Source organism: Myripristis murdjan, chromosome 21 (genome assembly GCF_902150065.1).
Source record: "Myripristis murdjan chromosome 21, fMyrMur1.1, whole genome shotgun sequence".
NCBI classification, from domain to species: domain Eukaryota; kingdom Metazoa; phylum Chordata; class Actinopteri; order Holocentriformes; family Holocentridae; genus Myripristis; species Myripristis murdjan.
The window spans coordinates 15921891-15945898 of record NC_044000.1 but is presented as its reverse complement, the minus strand read 5'-3'; the positions used below and the strand labels follow the sequence as shown (position 1 = coordinate 15945898).

The following is a 24008-nucleotide window of genomic DNA, read 5'->3' as shown; positions in this document are numbered from 1 at the left end:
AGAGCTACAAAATCAAGCACAGTTTGAATTACTGTTAAGCTTGATTTGGATGTGCTTGGTATTATAGTATGAGCAGTCCTACTTCATATGGAAGCAGGACAGCCGCATTGTGTAATGTGAGGACAAGAAAATATTCTGGGAACAGACATAAATACATATAGCAAGGTCATATATTTAACAAATATTTTCATTTTAAATGTTGATACACTTCTGCTTGGTCAAATAGCTGTCTAGAAAAGACAATGAAAAATAAAAACAAAACAAAACAAAACAAAACAAAAAAATCATTGTTTGATCCTTTTCTACTGTGATCTTGTTGTGATTTCATGCTGAAGACTTTGATGACTGCTCAATGTGGGGCGTGTGTGACCAGCTGTGTGAAGACAGGATAGGCACCCATCGCTGCAGCTGTCGAGAGGGCTATGTCTTGGAGCAGCACAGATACTGCAGAGCTAATGCCTCATGTGAGTAGCCGTTTTGTTTCCTTTACATGCATTGTTTTTTTTCTCATGTTGAATGTGTGAATGAATGTTTCTTTGTATTTAAATCACATCCAACCAATCTGAGGCCCCTTAGACTAGCTCCCTTTCCTGTTTGCCAAACGCTCTGGCTGCTGTACTGAACGTCTGCACTTCTTTCTGATGCATTGTTGCGCACTGAATGTTGTTTTAGTCAGTCTCTTGCCTTTGTGGAACATAGAAAGAGTGTTGACTGAGAGACTGACCTCTCTGCCTTTGAGCAGTAGACCAGTGGCAAGGAGAGTATTTGTAGATAATAGCAAACAAAAACTACCTTGGCTTCATAAGACTGAGTCATGGATCTAAATGAACTAACATGCTATCTTTTGTAAATTCAGCTGTATGTTATGATCAGATCAGTTTCACTGTTCTCCGTCAGTGCACGAGTAATTTTTGGCCAAATATGTCTTCCATTTTTGATTGCAGTGCAATAGTTAACTTATTCATGCTGTTTTTGGTCATTCAGTTAACATATTGCTCTCCCCTGCAGCTGCAGTCCCTTCCTTGGTTTTCTCCAATGGCAGAGACCTGCTGATGGGTGACATCCATGGTAACAACCTGCACACTTTGGTCCATTCACAGAACAGAGGGGTTGCGGTGGGAGTAGACTTCCACTACAACCTCCATAGGATCTTTTGGACTGATACCATTCAGAATAAGGTAATTTTTACCCCCACCTATTATCCAGTGTTTTCCTTTACTCATATGGATACATGAGAGCATTATACCCGAAAAGCAATTTATGAAGAATAGACCAGTTTGTTGTTTGAGGAAATACCTGAGTTTTTCAGGGACTGGCCAAGGTAGAATTCTTTCAGTTATCCCTTAAAATATCAGCGCTGTAGATACGGTAATAAAAGGATAGCTGTTGGCTCCCCAGTGACTGGGTCATAATGAAGGGGAAGTAGATGTGGAATGGAATCCAAATGGTCTAATCTTGAGACCTGTCTGATATACTGGTATGATGTTCACATACCAGGGTGTAATTTTTGTAACTCGATCTTGTTCAGAGTAATCGTGCAGTATTTGTTTTCAGCGGGTCCATCCAGCTATATGCATTCTTTGGCCAACTGAAAAGGCTTTGTGCAGCCAATGCCTCGGCCTTTCGATGGTTTGAACTGCAGCCACTGGGCTTGGGCGTACGTAGCTGTGACTGGGTATCTGTGTATATCAACCACCTCCATGGCGGCATGTCAACAGATTAAAAGTAGGGGGACCACAAACAGGGCATGTGAATGTAACCAGGAAGGTTAAATGACCAGGCTACTTCCACATCTTCAGTTTCTCTTTAAACAGGTCAGGTGAAAATCCTGCTTTTTAGAAGTCTGGATCCCATTTCAAAAAAGCCAGAGCTGTAAAGAGCAGTACTCCCCTAAGCAGCTGCATGGTGCCAAGGCTTCCAGCCTGAGAAACTAGTGCCATCTTAGTATCAGCGGAGTAGCAGTTTCAGTCAACTGCCTTTTTCAGAAAACAGGCCCTACCAAAATGTAACCAGCCATACAGAATGGACAAACAATCAACTAAAACCCACATTTTCATAAAAGCAACAATTAAATTAAATGAAAAACAGCCATCATTTTTGACAGTTGGATCCTTTGTCATATCTTCCCTGACCTTTATACCTATGACTGATGTTGACTGCCATAGCCTTATATCTTTAACCCTTTATTTTAATATCTTCCTTTTATTTCTATGAACCCTGACCAATTAAAGGCTAATCTCTTGACAACAATGTGGTCTTTTATGGACAGGTGTTTTCTTTGGATATGGACGGCTCCAACATGCAGGTGGTTTTAAATGTATCAGTTGACTACCCTGAGAATCTGGCTGTGGACTGGGTGAATAATAAACTGTACGTGGTGGAGGCCAGCGTCAACCGTATTGACATGGTGGACTTTGATGGAAATAACCGAGTCACACTCATCACTGAAAACCTGGGAAACCCAAGAGGACTGGCAGTGGACCCCACTGTCGGGTAAGCACATCTCCCAACTTCCATTCATTCATCTGCCCATTCCCAGTCCCTACACACTGTATCTGTGTCGTGCTTCATTGGCATGGAATAATGGGGGTGTGTGTGAGATTAGCAGATTGCCCTGGGTGGATTAGCGAGGAGCAATGTAAGTGATGACCCTCATTGTAATCCAATAGTATAGTTCAAGGGGGGAGGAGAGACAGGTGGCTACAGATAAATTGCTCAGGGTTAATGAATGTACAGTTTCTTGGTCACGATTCACAGGCACCACCCTGGAGATATGATGTGATTTTGTAGATGCTGGACTTAATTAAAAACAGAAAGCCTCTTATGTTTATTTGTTGTTGAATACACATCATGATACGTGTGCCTAGCTATACATAGCAGTCTTGATCTAATGACAGAAAACTGGCCGATCTGCCCTTTTTCCCCTTTCTTTCCCAGGTTTATGTTCTTCTCAGACTGGGAGGCTTTAAATGGACAACCAGGTCTGGAGCGAGCCTACATGGATGGCACAAACCGCTATGGCATTGTTTGGAACAAACTGGGCTGGCCGGCTGGTATCACACTGGACATCGAGGCTAAACGCGTCTACTGGGTTGACAGTCGTTATGACTACATTGAGACTGTAACATATGATGGCTTGCATAGGTAAACACGATGTATGTTATCTATCAAAAAGAATATGCAATGAATTTTTTGGGGGGATAAAGGTACCACCTTAAAAAAGATAAAATGCACAGTCACAAGAACTCTTTAGGAATAAATTAGGAAGGTGCCAATATTTGTATTCTGAATCCATGTCCCCATCTCTTTTAGAAAAACAGTTGTCCACGGAGGCTCAGTGGTCCCGCATCCATTTGGCATCTCCCTGTTTGAACACAATGTCTTTTTCACTGACTGGACCAAGATGGCTGTGATGAAAGCCAACAAGTTCACTGACAGCAATCCTCAAGTGGTTTACACTTCGTCTCAGACTCCACATGGAGTAGCCGTGATACATCAGTTAAAACAGCCGTATGGTAAGGCCCTAACTGAGGCAAATCATGATCTCTTATAGTAGGCGTGGTTGCTGCTGATGCTGTTGTGTGCAAGGCATTTTTTTAGGTAAAAATTTTTTTAACACTGTAACAGAGGGTAATCCTTTGTGCTATCATAACAACTTGCCTCAATTTTTTCCCATGAAACTGATAAAAGTGTATTCAGAGAATGAGCCATACCATAGATTGTTCTGTATAAGATCATAATCCCATGATTCACCTCATCTTGGTATGACAGCGATTGAGATTTCGTTGCTATTCTTGTCCCTAGTTTCAAACCCTTGCGGTGTGGACAGGGGTGGATGTGAGCAGATCTGTGTTCTGAGTCACAGGAGTGACAATGGAGGACTTGGTTATCGATGCAAATGTCGCATGGGCTATGACCTGCATGCTGATGGCAAGAGATGTGTTGGTAAGAGTTTCAAAACATCCTACCTAAAAAAATGTAGGAACCGGTTACACTAATAGACCTAAATAGCTGTCTTGGTGAAAAATCTCCTGGATTGCCCCGAACACTGGGTTCATCTTGTTTTACTTTATCTTTTGAATTATGGCCTTCTCTTGTGACTGAAACTCTTAGGCTTGAAAGGCTATCTTAATGCTTATGATCTTGTGTTTCCTATCTGCAGCTGTGAGGCAGTTCCTGCTGTTTTCTAGCCAACTGGCTGTCAGAGGGATCCCCTTCAACCTCTCCTCTCAGGAAGACATCATCCTGCCTGTCACTGGAACACCCTCCTATTTTGTCGGGGTGGATTTTAGCGCTGAGGATGATGCTATCTTCTTTTCAGACACAGCCAAAGACATGATCTACAAGCAGAAAGTGGATGGGACTGGTGAGAATCTTGTCCATGGGGGGAATGAAGTGCGAGGCTAAATCTTTCACAGTTCCCAATTACATACAATATCACAGTAAAATACATGGGAGGGACTTGTTGTGGAGTATGATGGGCTGCCAATATCTAATGTTTACATCCTTGGATAATATCTTTTGCAGTCGAAAGCTCTACCATGTGATTCAGCCAGGCTTATACAGGGAGTTAGGGGGAGTGCCTGATGGGGCTGACTGGTACTATGGGGGAGGGAGTGGACAGGAGTATGGACAGTTGAAAATAAATCACGTAATCAACCAAAAGCTCAAACTCTTGCCCCAGAAATACCTAGGACAACTAATTAAGTTTGTTCTGCCACAGAGTTTTAGTATTTATATTCTAACCCACCACCTAATACTGCTGTTGAAGTTGTTATTAATGTGGTAATTCATGAACTATCACACCACACAAAAAAAAAGAAATGTCACTGCTCTGCCCAGTGATGTTGTTTTTGGGACAGCTCTAGTTTTTTATGTCTGGTCCACATGGGGAAAATGCAAGCTGACAGTCTATTTTTTCTAAATGTGTTCCTCTTTCATCTCTGTGTTAAACGGCGGTCTGACTGCTTTGATCTGTGCAGGCAGGGAGGTACTGGCAGCCAACAGGGTGGACGGAGTGGAGGACCTGGCTTACGACTGGATTTCAAAGAACCTTTACTGGACTGACCCACGCTACAGGAGCATATCAGTCATGAAGCTAGCTGACAAGTCCAGGAGAGCGATCGTACGCAACCTCAACAACCCCAGATCTATTGTGGTGCATCCTGTTATTGGGTAAATGAAAATAAGAGCTAAGGATTAGTCATTCTCTTGTGATACACTATTTTCTCATTGCCCATCTCTACGAGGAGGTCAGAGTAAACATTTAGCTACAAAACAGCAGCTCCGGAGCTGTTAGGGAGTCATTGCTTGCCCTGGGACGCCTTGTCAGGGCGGGTGCCAGCTGTCACAGGGGCTTGAACCCAGACCATCTGGTTATAGGAGAGCCCACTCACTGTAACACCCTGCTGCTGAGATATTACTAGATGATGGCTCTTTCACATAAGTCACAACTGATGTGTGCTGAATCTTTATCAGCTACATTTGCATTTATGTGTGATTATGCATTTATCAGCTATAATCCCTTTTATTACATCTAAAGCTCTTAAAATGCAGAAGACTGGGAGATTGATGTTAAGATACCAGTAACTGCAAACTGCTCATGGAGCATTCCTGATATTCCAATATTGTGATGTTGAGTGTGTAGTTGTTGAACAGGCTCAGTCATTTTTAGCTAAAATGTGTTTGCCTTGAAGCACATGGAAGCTTTAGCAAAGCTAGCCATTTATGTCTGGTTACACACTTGGAACCATGCAGGAAATACCCAACCATTCATAAAATGTTCTCAAACTAAGCCCACCTGATAAAAGGACTCCTTATTTAGAACAAGCAGTTATTTCCAATAGCGTCAAAGTCATAAGGCCCCTGTGTCTAATAGCTGAGATTAGTTCAGCGTGAAGGCTGGTATTGTAGTGAACACTAAGATGTTGGCTTAAGCAGAAAAGCCCTACAGTATTGAGATCTCAAAAATAAAATGTAAATATTCCTCAGAAAGTGGGCATACATCTAGATTTTTTTTTGTGGAAGAGATAAAATATTTGATTGAAATATGTCATATAGTGATAAGGTGTCTGTTTCCTTGGCAGGTATATTTTTTGGACCGACTGGTACCGTCCAGCAAAGATTATGAGGGCTTGGTGTGATGGGTCACATGCCCTGTCTATTGTAAACACTACTCTTGGCTGGCCAAACGGTCTAGCTATTGACTGGAGGTAAGCCAAAAGTCCCAGAGCCACACGACCAAAGGAACAGTCCCACAATACACCACTCTCACCTCGTCATAAACACTTAAAAGAATTAAATTTAATTCAGAAGTTGTCCGTGTATGAAGAATTGACGTGGTTTTTAATGTTTTTATGCCTCAAAATAAATGAGGATGGATGTTTTGTGTGTGTTTGTGTTTGTGTGTGTTGGATGGGCGTTTGTGATGACATAATTTTATTAGTCATTCAAGATCTCATTAAGCCTATTATAGCAGTGATCTTGTCTAATCCTTCCCCTACAGTATTTATGTGACTGTGTTTATTTTAAACTCTTGGCTCTCTGCTTTGATCTCCACCCAGCGCTATGCGTCTATATTGGGTGGATGCCTTCTTTGATAAAATCGAGCACAGCAGTTTTGATGGACAGAACAGGCTCTCTCTGGACCGCATCACTCAGATCTCTCATCCATTTGGTCTCACAATTTTTGAAGGTACTAAATTATTTGTGATTTGTTTCATGATGTTCAAGTCTTTTCATACCAATAAAATTATCTAAATAAAGAGGAGGCTGGAAATTTCAGGGGCAGTGACTTTATGATGAGCTACTGTTGTGGTTTGTCATTCCTGCTTTAATGATGATCTTGTCAAAAGAGCAATTACTGTTATCTCAACCACAAATGAGCAGGAGGCGATGAGAGATAAAGGTTGTGCTCTTGTGCTCCTGTCCTATCCAGGCTATGCGTATTTCACAGACTGGCGCCTGGGTGGCATTGTGCGTGTGCGCAAGACTGATGGCGGGGAGATGGTCATCATCAAGAGAGGAATCAGCCACATCATGCACGTCAAGTCTTTCAACTCCAACTCCCAGACTGGTCAGTAGCTGTATTCACTGCTCTCCTCTCTGTGCTATTCATGTGTAGTTGCAGCTTTCACGTGTCCGTCACTTTCTTGGTAATTACGCTCCACTCCTCTCAGGTTCCAACCTTTGCAACAGGCAAGCAAATCCTAATGGAGACTGCAGCCACTTCTGCTTCCCTGTCCCAGACTCTCAGAGGGTGTGTGGCTGCCCATATGGCATGAAGTTGTCGCCCAACCAGCAGACCTGTGTGGACGACCCTTCCAATGAGCCACCCACACTGCAGTGTGGAGCCAACTCTTTCTCCTGTGGCAATGGCAAATGTGTTCCCAACAGCTACCGATGCGATGGTGTTGACGATTGCCATGACAACAGTGATGAAGTCAACTGTGGAGTGAACAGTAATGCATTTGTTCTGTAAATGTGGTTGATTGGATTGGGTAGACATGACCATAGTAGAATACAATCTCATTTCATCTCACTCACAAATTCACTCAATACAGCATTCAAATGTTTAATCAGGGCCCTCATTACCCACTTTTTCCAGACACCACCTGCTCCTCCTCTGCATTCACTTGCGGCAATCAGCGCTGTGTGCCTGCAGGATGGCGCTGCGATGGGCACAATGACTGCTTTGATGGCAGTGATGAGCGGAACTGCCCTACCCGGATGCCTGGCACGTGTCCTGCCAGCCAGTTTACCTGTGCCAACCACCGCTGCATTCCACATACCTGGCGGTGCGACACTGATAATGACTGTGGGGACAGTTCAGATGAAGCTGACTGCCGTGAGTATCTGGTAGAGGCTGTACAGCTTTAGCCAGGAGGCTCTGGAGTGAATAATTTGCTCTTGCTGAACTCAGGCAGGAATGGGGCAAAAATATACTCATAACTCTTTTCTTACAATGTCAGAATTTTATTACTAGAAAAAAAATCCATATTACTACTATATTTAACTATATATTACTATATATATTATATTACTACAGCAGACAAGTTTGATAAAAAAAGAAAACAGAATGTCAATAGATTTTGTTTTACTTTTGAGGCTGTAGAAGCTGTAAAGTATTTTTGATGCAAAGTTTTTGATGAGTTAATACGCTAAACTTAATGAATATATACAGATAGGAATTTGTCATTAGACAGCTGGAGAGGGAGTAATGAAGCAATGCAGCCTGCTTGTGGGATACACATGTACCATTAAACAGCCTTTAAGTGAAGCATGATTTATGTCCCCCTAATTAACCCTTTGATGCATGAATTATGAAAGCCTGAGTCAAGATTTTTTTCTTATGTGTTTTTACTCTTCTTAGGGCATGAACACTTTTGTGAGTCTCCATACTTCTTTAAGGATGCAGGACTGGTATTACCATGTCATGATACTAGTATTAATATGTTTTTAGCAACAAGAATTGACAGTCTCTGCACAAACCTCAATGGGGGGGAGCAGCAGAGAGCATTCTAACAGCTGATATGCAGTTCCACCATAGAAACCATTGCATTTAGGAGAAATGACTTTTAAACAGCTGTCCACTGTAGTGACCGCTATGCGCCAAAGGGTTAATGAAATGGTTTTACACTCTGATACACAATTTGAAAAGATACACAATTTTGACTTTATGACTTTAGAATCTGTTTTTTTCGCTAAGAAATGTTTAGGAACCACTGTCGTACATTTCTAGATTAACTCATGTGCTGATATTGCCATCTGACAATGTGTTGTTTGTGTCGTCAGATCTGGCAAGCACTTGTCATCCAGGCCAATTTCAGTGCCCAGACCACCGCTGCATAGACCCCAACTATGTTTGTGACGGCGACAGGGACTGTGTGGATGGGGCCGACGAGCAGGGATGCAGTGAGTGTCTTCTTGGATTACAGTTGTCATTTTCTGTTTATACCCTGTTGCATGTCCTTATACACACATAGTTGGTCTTGATGAGTTCTCATATATATTCTAAGGGTTAGGATTACCTCACTCATTGAAGTGTGTGTTTGATAAGGCCTACACTGCAAAAACTCAAAATCTTACCAAGATTATTTGTCTTATTTCAAGTCAAAAATGTCTTATTACTAGTCAAAATATCTCATTACACTTAAAATAAGACATGATCACCTCGGAAGTAACTTGTTTTTACACAATTGTCTCTTGTTTCAAGTGAAAATTTGCTTGAAACAAGTGAAAATTTGCTTGTTTCATTGGCAAAAATTTGTTTCTTGTTTCTAGCTAATTTTCACTTATTTCAAGTGAATTTTCACTTTTTCCACTGGCAAATTTTGCCAATGAAACAAGCAAATTTTCACTTGTTTCAAGTGAATTTTTACTTGAAACAAGTGAAAATTGTCTAAAAACAATTTACTTCCGAGGTGATCATGTCTTATTTTAAGTGTAATGAGATATTTTGACTAGTAATAAGACATTTTTGACTTGAAATAAGACAAATAATCTTGGTAAGATTTTGCGTTTTTGCAGTGTATATACAGGTTAAAACTTTTTTTTTATGTTCATAGAGCTGGAAGGATCATTGATCAGATCTCTCTGAATCAGATTTCATGACCATGTCCACCTTACTGTTACTGTAAAGTGAAGCTATGTCAGTTCAGTCTCTTATTCCATGATATTTTGAGTTTGGAGTAACACACTCTACACCTTTGCCAGTAAAACATGCTTGGAAAATTGTTTAGGTCAATTGAATGCACCGTGAAATTTAACAAGCATTTGCTAAGCCTCTTACCTCATTGATCTTATTACATGTCTTGCACAACAGTTGATTTCAGCACACATAACTACAGGTTTATAGAACCTCAGCTTTGGCATACCTAACTGTATTTTTTTCAGTCTACAACTGCACTGTGAATGAATTCAAGTGCTCCAATGGTCATCAGTGTATCAACTCCTTCTACCGATGCGATGGGATCTTTGACTGCAACGATCGCTCAGACGAACGAGGCTGCCGTAAGTATTTAGATATTGATTTTGCTTTTTGATTATATTTCTATAATAACACTACATTAAGTTGTTTATTTGAATGTCACATCAATTATATTTTGGCTTTGCTGTCATTTTCTTTGTCCTGTTTCCTTCTATTACCCAGCTACCAGGCCCCCAGGGATGTGCCACCATGAGAGTGAATTCCAGTGCCAGTCAGATGGCAGCTGTGTCCCATCTACCTGGGAGTGCGATGGCCACCCAGACTGTGAGGACGGCTCCGATGAACACCATGCCTGCCCGCCTCGCACCTGCCCCTCCTCGCTCTTCCGCTGTGACAATGGGAACTGTGTGTTTCGCGGTTGGCTCTGTGATGGTGACAATGACTGCCGGGACATGAGCGATGAGCGAGACTGTCCCACACCGCCTTTTCGCTGTCCAAGTTGGCAGTGGCAATGCCCAGGCCACAGCATGTGTGTCAACCTCACTAGAGTGTGTGACAACACTCCTGATTGCCCCAGTGGTGCTGACGAGTCCCCGCTCTGCAGTAAGTGTCTGTTCTGCCTGCAATGACATATTCATTTTAAGATATTTACAAGCTTGCTGGTCTACTGATATTCAAACACATTTTCACTTCACATAAAGAAGCACATGATTCAACCCTCAATGGAGTTTTTTCTTCCATAATTTTGTTTTCACTGTGTTTCCATTTGTTTTGTTTTGTAAATAGTAAGGGCATCATATCACAAAACAAATTATGTTGAATGTTTGTTGTTTGTCTTTGAATTCTTGTGTTCAAATCATGCATGTGTATGATTTGACCTGCATTAACCTAAAAATGATCTGTGATTTTCCTTTCTTGCCTTCCTCACTACTTTCAGATGAGCCTTTGCCAGGTAGGACCAAGCTCCCAATCATTGGTAGAACTGCTGCATGTAGTCTTGATTCATTCATTTAATATTTGTAGACTTTTTTCAAAACACAATCAAAGGAAAAGAGTGTTGTTTCTAGATGGATGGTAAACGTAGTGATAATATGCCAATGATGTAAATTTCCGTGAATAGTGCTGGGTCAGAGTATAAATTCAAAAGATACTTGCTGACGTAGTTGGTGCTTTGATGTTCAATTAGGATCATTAAAGCATGCACTCAATAATTACTTTCATTCTCTGTTGCTGTTTAGTCCTGTGTGTTTATTCTATACTTTATGCATTTTGCATTTGTTCATATTGACATTGACACTTTGTATCAATAAAAATGCCTCAGCATGTTCTAGTTTCTGGGCTTAAATAGCTGTTTTCTATGCTCCCACCCCAGACCAGGAAAGCTGTTCAGACAACAATGCTGGCTGCACCCACGGTTGTATCCAAGGGCCATTTGGGGCCCAGTGCACATGTCCCATGGGCTATCAGCTGAGCAATGACTCCAAGACCTGTGAGGATATAGATGAGTGTAATCCTCCTGGGCTGTGTAGCCAAAACTGCTTTAATGAGAGAGGCTCTTTCCGCTGCCACTGCCAAGATGGTTACACTCTCGAAGCGGACCAGCGCACCTGCAAAGCCTCAGGTGAGCAGAGAAAAGGCTAAAACCAGTATGATTGTGGAACTGAGCGCAGCAAAGAGAGCAGCATCCATATGCACCTTCTACAATACATTTTGGTTGGTCATGTAAAACATGTTGTTCCTCTGACACTTGTAAAATGACTAGTCATACATGTATTTTTTTTTTGTACATATTGCATTATTTATTTTAACCATGTTTTAATTGGGACTTTTTCCTAATTGTCCTTTCTTAACCAATTGCATTTTTTTGTTGTTTTTATCATCTTATTAGACTACTTTTTTTTTTTTTTTATCATAGTCACATTGTTAATGATCAAAAATCTGTTGTGTGTAAATCTAATGAAAGCACCAATAGTCATCCCTACATTCCTCTATATCAATATTGAGGTATTTTGTCAAAAATATTGTGAGATTTGATTTTATCTATATCGCCCATCCTTATTATACATGTGCTAGTACTTCTTTATTACATTGTACATTCATATTATAGTAAAGTAGAAAATAGGCATATTATAAATCTGGAGATTAAGCCCATATCCCTAGGAGACAGTGATGGGAATGTGAGTAAGATTGCCCCATAGAGACCTCAGTTTTCTTCCTCGTGGTCACTGTTGGGCAGGAATTGAGCTATGATAGAAGGGGGAGCTTGGCTTCCAGACTGTCAAACCGATACACTGTCTTTCCTCCCCATTCTCTCTCCACGCTGCTCTGATTTCCTTAGATAAGACAAATAACATATATGTCACTCACTGGCCCTCGTTGGGGTAATTAGGACATAATCACCAACAAAGGGCTGCTTATGGGGAGTGTGCCTGACATGAGCCCTTCTGCCACACAGATAACCCTCTGAAAGGCTTTGCAATACAATAGGCCATTATTTGGATAAAAGTGCATTCCTCAACCATTGCTATTTGAGTAGGGTCTATTTATCTCTCCGGTTTTATAGATATGGAAGACATGTGAATGCTAATGATTGCTCTCATTAGAATGAATAATGGGTGAAGTGCAATTGGTGTCTGTTCACAGATTCTCGTGAGGCTTTCTTGTTAGTGGCTAGTCGAAATCAGATCGTGCAAGATGACATAACCACTCAGCCCAACGTGATCCGCTCGCTGGTCCGGGACGGACGTAACATTGTGGCCATAGACTTTGACTCAGTCACTGACCGTGTGTATTGGTCCGATACCAGCCAGGACAGAATCTGGAGTGCTCATAAAAATGGCAGTGACAGAACTGTGGTGAGTTGATTTGTCACTTAAATATTGAAATGAATGAAAAAGTAAGTGATATATTTAAGTTTGATTCCTCAATTTACCGTATGTGCACTAACTGCTTTTATCGGTGATGTTTTCAGAATACTTTTAAACTAAGAATAAGTCTCTTATGTACAGATATTTGATAGTGGAGTGACTGTGACAGAAAGCCTTGCTGTGGACTGGGTGGGCAGGAACCTGTATTGGGCTGACTACGTCCTGGAGACCATTGAGGTGTCTAAACTGGACGGCACCCACCGGACTGTATTGGTCAGTGAAAATGTCACCAACCCTCGAGGCTTGGTGCTGGACCCAAGGGAAAGGTCAGTGACATACAGTGTGACCAGGTTGGCTTTTTAGACTGTAGGTCTCTGAATATTACGTGAGTCAATTTACTGTAATGCAAGTGACGTTTTTTTTTTTTTTTCCTTTCAAAGTTCATTTTAAAGCCGTTTGTGTTAAAAGGAGAGCATTTTGTTTTGCAGTGCTCACCTGATGTTCTGGACTGACTGGGGGAGGAACCCTCGCATTGAGAGGGCCAGTATGGATGGGAAGTTGAGGACCACCATTATAAGCAACAAGCTCTACTGGCCCAATGGTCTTACCATAGACTATCCCAACAATCTGCTGTACTTTGCTGACGCCTACCTGGACTTCATTGACTACTGTGATTATAATGGCAATAACAGGAAGCAAGTTTTGGCCAGTGACCTGGTGAGTGTATGACATGCCTGATTATATTCTGATAACAAGTTTTCAGAATTACTTTCTCAAAAGATATTCATGTGAATGAGAGGATATGGACATCTAGAACTGACTAGAGTATAATCTTTTTGTGTTGAATAGTATGAGTAAGACACATTTTTTTTCTTTTGCTGCTCTCTAAAAAAAGGTACTGCAACATCCCCACGCAATTACCATTTTTGAGGATTTTGTGTATTGGACCGACAGATACATCAATCGTGTGATTCGAGCCCATAAGTGGCATGGGGAGAACCAGACAGTGATGTTGTACAACCTCCCTCAGCCCATGGGCCTGGTGGCAGTACACCCAGCCAGGCAACCAGCAGGTATGACAAAAATAATGTACACAAACTGCTGATTTGGTAATTTAGGCATGCTAATCATGTAGCGCCAATATGCAGTAGTTGTACTGTTTTGTTTTTTTTTCCAAATAAACTCAAGGTTATCTGGAAAGATTCCTCAGTATATTAAGGTATATGTTGGTGTGCCTGCACATATGTGAGCATACTTAACCAGCTATGTGATTTGACAATTTATAGGTGAAAATCACTGCTTGAGGAGCCCCTGTTCCCATATCTGCTTGCTTTCGGCTGTGGGACCAAGGTTCTACTCATGTGCCTGCCCCTCAGGCTGGACACTGGCTGCAGACCAAATCACCTGCTCTAGAGGTACGCATCCTGCCAAACAGAGGAAAACACTCATCGCTTAGCTTGATGAAAAAGGAAGTCAGGTCAGATGCAGCAGATAGGCTGATGTACCCATAATTATTTTCCTCAGGAGTGCGTATTGTTCTAATGTGGCAAACCCTCTAATGCCCAACTGCCAGCTCTTGTCTGTGTTTTGTATCCATTTCAATGCCAGTAAGAGGAGAAATCTTTGAAAACCCTGAACTGAATATTTTAGATGAATCCAGGGACTTGTCAACAGTCTCCCATTTAGATTCTCTTGTCAAATTCTGCTCCAGTCATAAATATTAAGAATCATAAAAGCGTATCTTTCAAGGTTTCAAGGAGACAAGGGACCTTTAATTCACAGTCCACAGAGTCTCCTTTAGGTCAACAGCTTAACTCATCTCAGGTTTCAGCCCATTCTAGCCAAGCAGAACACATTCTCCCTGCGAGCCCAGTGATTATCCAAGAATGAAAATGCCCCACAACCATTCATTGATTCTAATCTCTGATGACAACGCAAATCAGATTGTGGAACAAACTTTCACCAGCCAATCCTCTTTCTAGATAAAGGCCTGTTTTCCTGGATTGAGTAAACTAGGGATCCCTTTTTTGCAAAGGCGGTCTTACACTCAAAGTGACTTTTGGTTCTAGACTGTTGCAGACTAAATCCACATTCAAGAAACAAGCTTTCATTAGTTATATTTTTTTAACTCTTAAATTATTCAGGGCTTGGACACACACAATTCCTAGTATATGATAATTGTCCCCTAAATTTAGGAAAAGCAGTATAGCTTTACCGCAAAAACAGCAGTTTGTACCAATGTTTTACTAGTTGTTTACTGAATGTTTCTCTCTATATGTATCTTTTAGTCGAGGATCCTTTCCTGGTGGTTGTGAGGGACAGTATAATCTATGGTATTTCCTTGAACCCGGATGACAAGAGTAATGATGCTATGGTCCCTGTTGCTGGACTGCAGAATGGCTATGATGTTGACTTTGACGACAGAGAGCAGGCCATCTATTGGGTGGAGCACCCGGTAAGTGTGACCGCTGTCCAGAGACAGAGAAATGTAAAAAGACGTGCAAATCTGTCTTGCTTTCTTCAAAACTTGTTGTTTTGTGCCATTTAAGCGGAGGCATTAAAAAAAATTTGCATAGTGGTACATGTTACCAGGACATGGTAACAGGACCTCAGACAATCCATAAACCTGATATTACGGATATTATAATGGATATTATAACATACGACTGAGAGTATTCTGCTTTCTCCTGTCTCCCCAGGGTGAGATCCACAGGGTGAAGTCAGATGGTACCAACAGGACAGAGTTTGCCCCAGCAGCCATTCTAGGCTCCCCCGTAGGCCTGGCCCTGGACTGGATAACAGAGAACCTGTACTACACCAACCCAGCTTCCCAGTCTATTGAGGTGAGGAAAAACAATTCTTGCCTTTCTTTTGTTTACGCTGTTATTACTGCCTTGACAGGGATTAGAACTCACTGAATCCATTTTTTGTGTTTGCACTTGCAATAAGATAAAGTCAGAGCTATGCCATAATTGCAGTAGGGTTGTCAAATCCCCCTTTCCTGTTTGTGGTTGTGCTTGGCCAGGTTCTGAAGCTGAGAGGGGAGGTGCAGTACCGGAGAACTCTAATCACGAATAACGGCTCCCCAACTGGCGCTGGCACTCCTGTTGGCATCGCAGTGGACCCAGCACGTGGGTAAGCCCCATTTAACACAGCCCTGGCACAGCCACTCATCCCCACAGCTACTGAGCCCTATCAGCCTCCTCAGCGCCATCTGCTCTGCCCCCAGAGAGAACTCAACCAGTGTTACTGAACACCACACGACACACTCCAACTCCAACAACTTACAATAGCGCCCAATTGGGAAAAGAATTTGCATGCCATCCCTTCTCACACTAACCTTTAACTGTTTTGCTGCTGTCGTGGGAAAACCTTGTTCAGTTGGTCCTTTATGGGTTGAGAAGATTCTCTGACCTCTTTGGCATGTGAAACCTTAAAAAAAATGCATTTTCATCACGCCAAAGGCACTGTTGTTTTTCTTGGTTCCTGAATAGTTTACTTTTGGAGATACCATATTTTCACCCAACAGTAACAGTGTATATCCCTGATGCTTACTACTGTATACAAAATTAAAGTAAATTGAAAAAGGATAGACTAGTAACTATACACAAACTATGCACAGGCCGAGATCCATGACTTACGTCTAAGTATTGTGTCTGAAGCACAAACAGTTATACACTACATTTTTATTTGTTCATTAAGGAAACTGTACTGGACAGACCAGGGCACTGAGAGTGGCATCCCAGCCAAGGTGGCATCTGCAGATATGGATGGTTCAAACCCTGTCAACCTGTTCACCAACAACCTGGACCATGTTGAGTTTCTCACTGTGGACATCCAAGAGAACAAACTGTACTGGGCTGTTACAGGCACCGGCATGGTGGGTCCTCACTCACACCAGCTGTCAAGGATCATCACTCATTATCTGTGATACACCTTTATATAAATGTTTATACTTGAACAGCAGGCAAATACCACATTACATGAATCTTTGACTGTTTATCTGCTATTGACACTTCACAGATTGAGCGTGGGGATCCTGATGGGAGTAACCGTATCACCATAGTAACAGGCCTGTCTCACCCGTGGGGTGTGGCGGTCCATGAAAGTTACCTCTATTTCACGGACCGTGATTTTGAGGTCATAGAGCGTGTGGACAAAGCTACAGGTGCCAACAAGGTTGTGCTGCGAGACAACGTGTCAGGGCTCAGGGTCCTCAAAGTGCATTATCGAGAGAGTGAGTGTTGCACAAAGAAAAGCAGATAGTTCCCCTCCACCAGTGCATGTTTTGGTTTCTGATTCCTTTTATTTTCTGTTGTTTCATGTGACTTATATCTGTCACACTGTGTTTTCTCCACAATATCAGCTTCTGCAGGCACATCCAATGGCTGCAGTAATAATGAGGGGGTGTGTGAGCAGCTCTGCCTGCCTCGGCCTGGGGGTCTGTTTACCTGTGCGTGTGCCACAGGCTTCAAACTTAATGCTGACAACAGGACCTGTGCTCCCTACCAATCCTATGTGATCATCTCCACTCTGTCTGCTATCAAAGGCTTCAGTCTGGAAGGGTCAGACCACTCTGAGGCCATGGTGCCTGTGGCTGGGAGAGGTGGGTGCTAGGACTTCAAATGATCACAATGTGGTTATTATGTTTAAATTTCACAAAATGACAGTTGTTTCCCAGTTTTGGTGTCTAATTATTGGGTTATGTTCTTGTAGGCCGTAATGCTCTACATATTGATGTACACATGGCTTCTGGTTTCATCTACTGGTGTGACTTCAGCAGTACTGTGGCGTCACAAAACGGGGTCAGACGAATCAAGCCAGATGGCTCTGGATTACGTAGCGTTGTTACATCAGGGATAGGACGCAATGGGATACGAGGCATTGCTGTGGACTGGGCTGCAGGTATGGTATTGTGTCTGCATTGTCTCTCACAAAGATTTATGAAGTTGTCATTTCTTTCAACCAAATAAGTGACGGACAATATAACATTAGATTTTGATTTGTTTTTGTGTGTTTTTTTTTGCCTAAAAGCATTGCTGCTTAAGCGGATTTCAGCTCAATTTTATGACCCTGTTGAACCGCCACAGACATCTTCTTTTGGCCAACTAATATGTCTGTTGGATACATAGAGATCACTTGAGCTCTTGGCATCGAGATGTTTCCTTTTACCTCTCTCATTTTTGCCTGTTCTCACTTGAACCATATATGGTTACCATTGTGATTTAACCTACACCTAGAGTCATATCACTTTTAATGTAAGTGGATGTAAAGAGGATGTTATAGTTGCTTGTGTGGAGGTGTTTGTAATCTTGTAATCTTGTTTGACGACTAAGAAGGCAAAGTTTACCCCTATCATAGTTTAACTCTTGAAGTAAATCATACAATTGGCCTTGTCTTGGAAAATTTATTTTATCCAAATAATGCTGAAAAAATAAACATAGCTGTGTCATTCATGATGTTACTCTTATGTGTTTCCATATGGTAAGTCGTTAGAGACTAAGCAGGACAACCAGGTTTAGGCAGCAGATGTGGCTAACTCAGAGTAATAAGCTTTATCACATTGCTGGACTCACAGAGCAGGGAGATCAGTCCTCACACAGGTGACAGGAAAGAAGATTTACCAGATGATGTAAGATTAAAAGAACAACAGCAGGCAGGAAATTAGTTTGTTACTGACTGTAGGGACAGCGTATGTTCCATCTTTCATAATTCTAAAGCTATAACTTTAAAGGCACAAGAGGAGATGTGTTTCATATTGGTAATATTGTCATGCTGCATGTTCAGTTACGTTTCACATTAAACACCACTAACCAGTAACACAAGATGACAAACCAATTCATAGCTTCAGTAACTTCATTAGCTCATAGTGTGTGCCTATATATTTGATTAAACACAAACATTACTGGATTCTGTCTTCAGGGAACCTTTATTTCACCAATGCCTTCCTGACTGAGACATATGTGGAGGTACTCCGCCTGAACACTACCTTCCGCAGGGTACTGTTGAAGACCCAAGTGGACATGCCACGCCACATTGTGGTGGACCCCAGGAACAGATACTTGTTTTGGGCTGACTATGGTCAGAACCCCAAGATTGAGCGAGCACTCTTGGATGGAACAAACCGCACAGTTCTAGTATCATCAGGGATTATTACTCCTCGAGGTCTGGCACTGGACCAGCAAACTGGGTATGTCTACTGGGTTGATGATTCCCTGGATATGATTGCCCGGGTCAACCCACAAGGTGGGGAGACAGAGATTGTCCGGTATGGCAGCCGCTACCCCACTCCCTATGGGATCACAGTGTTTGAGGGTAGCATCATTTGGGTGGACAGGAACCTAAAGAAGGTGTTCCAAGCTAGCAAAGAGCCAGGCAACACAGAACAACCTACTGTTATTAGAGACAACATCAACATGCTTAGGGACGTCACCATCTTTGACCATCGTACCCAGCCCACGTCAGACCGGCAGCTTAACAACCCCTGTGTTGAGGCAAATGGAGGTTGTGCCCACTTCTGCTTTGCCCTCCCGGGTACTGGTACCAGCACCCAGACTAGGAAATGCAGCTGTGCTTTTGGGAATCTTGCCGCAGATAATGAGAGCTGTGTGGTGTCACGGGATGATTACCTCATCTATACTACTGAGAGCACAGTGCGTAGCTTGCGCCTTGATCCAGAGGACCATGGCCTACCCTTTCCTGTGGTCAATGTGCCGCGTACTTCAGTGGCATTGGATTTTGACCTCACAGACAGGAGGATCTACTTCACACAGAGCTCAGGGGCAGGAGCAAGCAAGATCAGCTACATCAGCCTATCCTCTCCCACCTCGCCTCCTGTAGTTGTGGCTTCCGGTAAGCACCTGTTTTATACTTATACTACCAGATGTACTTTTATTTGCTTCTCCTGTATTTACTGTATGAATGTATGCCTCTGTGAGAGATAATCATTGACCTCCATACTGCTGAGGTTAGTGTGGTCAACTGTATGTGTTTGGACAGATCTAGGGGCTCCTGATGGAATAGCTTATGACTGGATCAATCAAAGGATTTACTACAGTGACTATGTCAACCAGAGCATCAGCTCCATGTCTGTGGATGGCTCTCAGAGGACTATTATTGCATATGTGGCCAGGCCAAGGGCCATTATGTTGGATCCTTGCAGAGGGTAAGATTAACATAGCAAGACAGTGTTTCTTAGTATGAGCCTAAACTAGGACAAAAATTTAATTATCACTGGATTTAAGCAACCTTTTGAAATGAATCCTGTCACCAATGTTCCACAGGTATATGTATTGGACAGACTGGGGAACCAATGCAAAGATTGAACGTGCTACTTTAGGTGGAAACTTTAGAACAGAGATTGTGAACAGCAGTCTTGTGTGGCCCAATGGGCTGACCCTGGATTATGAAGAACAGAGGCTGTACTGGGCAGATGCCAGCTTGTAAGATCTGAAAAAAATCCCTTCTTGAAAAATTTGCATGGTTATTTCCACCACATTGTCCTGTTACACTCATGCTAATGCTATCATTTCCATTTTACACTGTCATTAGACAGAAGATTGAACGCTGCTCTCTCAGTGGTGCCAATCGGGAGGTCATTGTCAGCACAGCCATCTACCCCTTTGCCATGACCATGTATGGCCAGTTTATCTACTGGACTGACTGGAACACACGCAGCATCTATAGGGCCAACAAACATGATGGCTCTGACCAGAGGGTTATGATCCAGAATCTTCCATCTCGGCCAATGGATATCCATGTTCTGGCCAGCAGGAAGCAGCAGCAGTGTGACAGTCCCTGCCAGCAGTTTAATGGAGGTTGCAGCCACATTTGTACCCCAGGTACAAGGAGTGTCATACTTTTACTGTGTTCAGTAGTACAGTCATTTTTGTACAAGACGTGGTCATTTAAATATGAGTGTCTTTTTAAACCAAAACTAATCTCAGGGAAAATAATGTTGTTCTATTCAATGCTTTTGTTTATATCTCATCAGGTCCCAATGGTGCTGAGTGTCAGTGTCCGTCAGAAGGTCGGTGGTACCTGGCGGACAACAAGCACTGTATCCCTGACAATGGGACTCGGTGCCAGGCAGGCCAGTTCACCTGTATGAATGGCCGCTGTATTCGTGCTCAGTGGAAATGCGATAATGACAACGACTGTGGAGACGGCAGTGATGAGCTGGAGAGAGTCTGTGGTAGGGGGCCTTGTTAGGAACTTCACTTGCTTCCTGATTTGCACTTGTATATCCTCTTCCTGATCTGGTTTTGCACTAAATTTATTTACAGTTTCACTACTGATTATTCAAAGTGCCATAAGCTCTTAAGCATGGTGGTTTGTCTTGCAACGTTCAAAATACTACTCTTTCTCTGAGAAATCCTTTGCCTTTACTAATACTAACAAGTTCTGTTTTTTGCTGTAACGAATCTCCTTCTCAGGACCCAAGCCTGATTTCAGCTACTTTGGTGTGTATGCTCGCACCTCACTAATCAATTTCCTCTTGCATGCTAACATTCCCCCAGGAGCAACACAAATTAATTCTAACAAATACATCAATGTGCTTATCTTGCATGCAGCCCCTCAAGTGCTGTCATCATTTATTGCCTTATCAGGTAAAATCCAAATCAAGTGTATATTAGCATACTGTCACGTGACCTCACTCTTTATTGCCTGCAGTTATGACCTTTCTCTGACTCTGTTTGGCAGCCTTCCACACCTGTGAGCCTACAGTGTTTACCTGTGGGAATGGGCGATGCGTGCCCTACCACTACCGCTGTGACCACTATGATGACTGTGGGGACAACAGTGATGAGGTGGGCTGTCTGTTCAGGCCCTGTGACCCAAACACTGAGTTCACCTGCAACAATGGACGCTGCGTTGCCAAGGATTATGTTTGCAATGGCATCAACAACTGCTACGACAACGGCACCTCAGATGAGCAAAACTGCCGTGAGTCACCGCATCCTGAGTGTAACAGAAAAATTAAACAAATGTAGTTTTAGTGAAGAATGCCTTTCTTATAATAATTCTATTCTGCTTTATGATTTCCTCAGCGGAGAGAACCTGCCAGCCAGAACACACAAAGTGCCAGTCTACCAACATCTGCATCCCACGTTCCTACCTGTGTGACGGAGACAATGACTGTGGGGATATGAGTGATGAGAGCCCTACACACTGTGGTGAGTTAAGTCGCAGCCCCTTCAGGTTTAACTTATATTTTCCATTTTTATTATATTTGTATTATTTATCTTATGTGTTCCATAACATTGTTACTCTTGTCATCAGGGTTCTGTTAAATGTCATTATGTTACATTGCACTCTGTCACAGCCATGAGGACCAGATGCTCAAGTTAAACATTTTTGAGACAAACATTCACTAAACAATAACTGAAAAACACTGCAGTGCATATACACATATGAAGTGTTTTTTTTAAACAAAAAATATGTAGCAACATAGTCTTACCCTGTTGCTAATTTTAACATTTTAGCTGTGTTCCTAACATTGAATTAACTGATGCATTCTAATAAAAAAAGGTGCCAATTTCACAATCACCTAAATATCAACACTAATAATAACATTGGACTGATACAAAATTGCTTTTTAAAGCTGATATCCGTTGATGTATCAGTCATGGCATAATGTTAGGTACCAACAAAGTGAAACACCAATTCTGAAAGAGTTATGGAACCTTAATTCCTAGACATGGACATGTAACATACTGTAGCCTAGAATCATAAAGTAACTTTGAGAGTAGATCTCTGTTGCAAATGAGGAATCTCCAGTTTTTTCAAATACAGGAAAACAGGACTTTATCTATTCTTTATTTTAAATTGTACAGCACTTCAAAGGTGATATTAAACAAACAAAAAGATCTCTGTTGGTCATACAGTCTTCCCAGTTTCCACCTCAACATCATGTAAAGATTAACACACCAAGACCACCAAGTGATTTTATGCCTCTGCCCCCCCACCCCCCACCCAAAGCCACATCCACATGTTCCCAGAGTGAGTTCCGCTGCTCTAGCGGCCGCTGCATCCCCGCCCACTGGTACTGTGATGGAGGGGCTGACTGCGCCGACGGCTCTGACGAGCCCTCCTCCTGCAGTGAGTGCCACACACACCTCTCTCACCCCCGCTTGTGGACCGTTTGGCTTTTTGTGTCCGTGCCTCTCCCCATTATCAGCTGCTTGGTTTTGTGTGTGTCTGTCTGCATCTGTGTGTTTGTATGCGAGTGCAGTGTGAGTGATGCAGCAGAGAGTGTGAGTCAGTGGTGTATGTCTTTGTCGGGGATGTGGTCAGTCAGGCCTCCTATTGTCCGCTGCATTCCTCTATGGTGACGCCCCTCAGTGTCCTCCGACAAACAGCACCTCCCCCTCCCTTTGTCCCCCAGGGGTTACAGAGCCTCACTTTGGCTTTTGTTTAGATAGCTCACCGTGCATGGGAATGTGGGGTTGCCATGACTATTTTGAAAGCCTGGCTAGTGTTGTATAGTACTCAATAGTTAAAAACCAATAGCCAAGTACCTAAGATGTAATAAGTAAAAAATAAGTACATATGAGGATAGAAGTCTGTGTTGACTGTCGCACAATCTATATTGAATATGATTATTCATCAGTCATGGGAGTAGTTTAGCTGTATTAACATAGTTTAATTTTATGATGTGGTTTGTCTCCTCAGCTACGTTAGTCAGAACCTGCAACACAGACCAGTTCCGCTGTGATGATGGCAGGTGCATTGCCTCATCCTGGATCTGTGATGGGGACAACGACTGTGGCGACATGAGTGATGAAGACCAGAGGCACAACTGTGGTATGCATCCTCCCATCTCCTGTACTGTCTTTCTCCTTTTTTCTTGCTTACTTTTCCCTCCATCTGTCCTGTTTCAATCCTTCTCGGCATCTTCCCACTTCTTTATCTCCTCCCTTTGTAGGACGGCTTCTTGTCCCCCACTGCTTCTCCACCATGCCTTCTCCTGCTCCCCTGTTCCTCTCCTCTCTCAGGACACTGATGGATTAGGAAATATACTGCTAGGGCAGTGTTGTGGGGGAGACACTGGGGGTAGTCAGTGCCTAGCATCTTTGGCTCCTGTGGAAGGTCTGCAGCCAGAATCCAAGGAGCTGACATTCCTGATTTCTCCTGCCTCACTCGTTACTTTGTGCATGCCTCCTTTCTGCTGGCTTCCTGGCTCAGGGTGGATCAAGACTCTTATGTCATGT

General features: G+C 42.6%; 1 protein-coding gene across 1 annotated transcript in view; it reads left to right on the top strand.

Annotated features, from left to right (window-relative positions):
* Positions 1-24008, top strand: part of lrp2a (low density lipoprotein receptor-related protein 2a) — a 51556-nt gene that overhangs the window by 9143 nt on the left and 18405 nt on the right. Inside the window, 41 exon segments of the mRNA XM_030081526.1 lie at positions 336-464; positions 1009-1178; positions 2270-2493; positions 2938-3144; positions 3313-3515; positions 3805-3945; positions 4163-4366; positions 4983-5175; positions 6087-6212; positions 6564-6694; positions 6938-7075; positions 7179-7460; positions 7607-7846; positions 8794-8913; positions 9895-10011; positions 10151-10531; positions 10866-10880; positions 11301-11549; positions 12572-12783; positions 12937-13121; positions 13284-13512; positions 13691-13868; positions 14082-14210; positions 15084-15250; positions 15495-15638; positions 15821-15930; positions 16498-16675; positions 16819-17032; positions 17162-17401; positions 17512-17700; positions 18718-19647; positions 19795-19960; positions 20079-20237; positions 20347-20636; positions 20789-20989; positions 21231-21257; positions 21369-21404; positions 21499-21741; positions 21846-21971; positions 22777-22896; positions 23470-23601. Coding sequence (XP_029937386.1) covers positions 336-464; positions 1009-1178; positions 2270-2493; positions 2938-3144; positions 3313-3515; positions 3805-3945; positions 4163-4366; positions 4983-5175; positions 6087-6212; positions 6564-6694; positions 6938-7075; positions 7179-7460; positions 7607-7846; positions 8794-8913; positions 9895-10011; positions 10151-10531; positions 10866-10880; positions 11301-11549; positions 12572-12783; positions 12937-13121; positions 13284-13512; positions 13691-13868; positions 14082-14210; positions 15084-15250; positions 15495-15638; positions 15821-15930; positions 16498-16675; positions 16819-17032; positions 17162-17401; positions 17512-17700; positions 18718-19647; positions 19795-19960; positions 20079-20237; positions 20347-20636; positions 20789-20989; positions 21231-21257; positions 21369-21404; positions 21499-21741; positions 21846-21971; positions 22777-22896; positions 23470-23601 — 7875 coding nt within the window.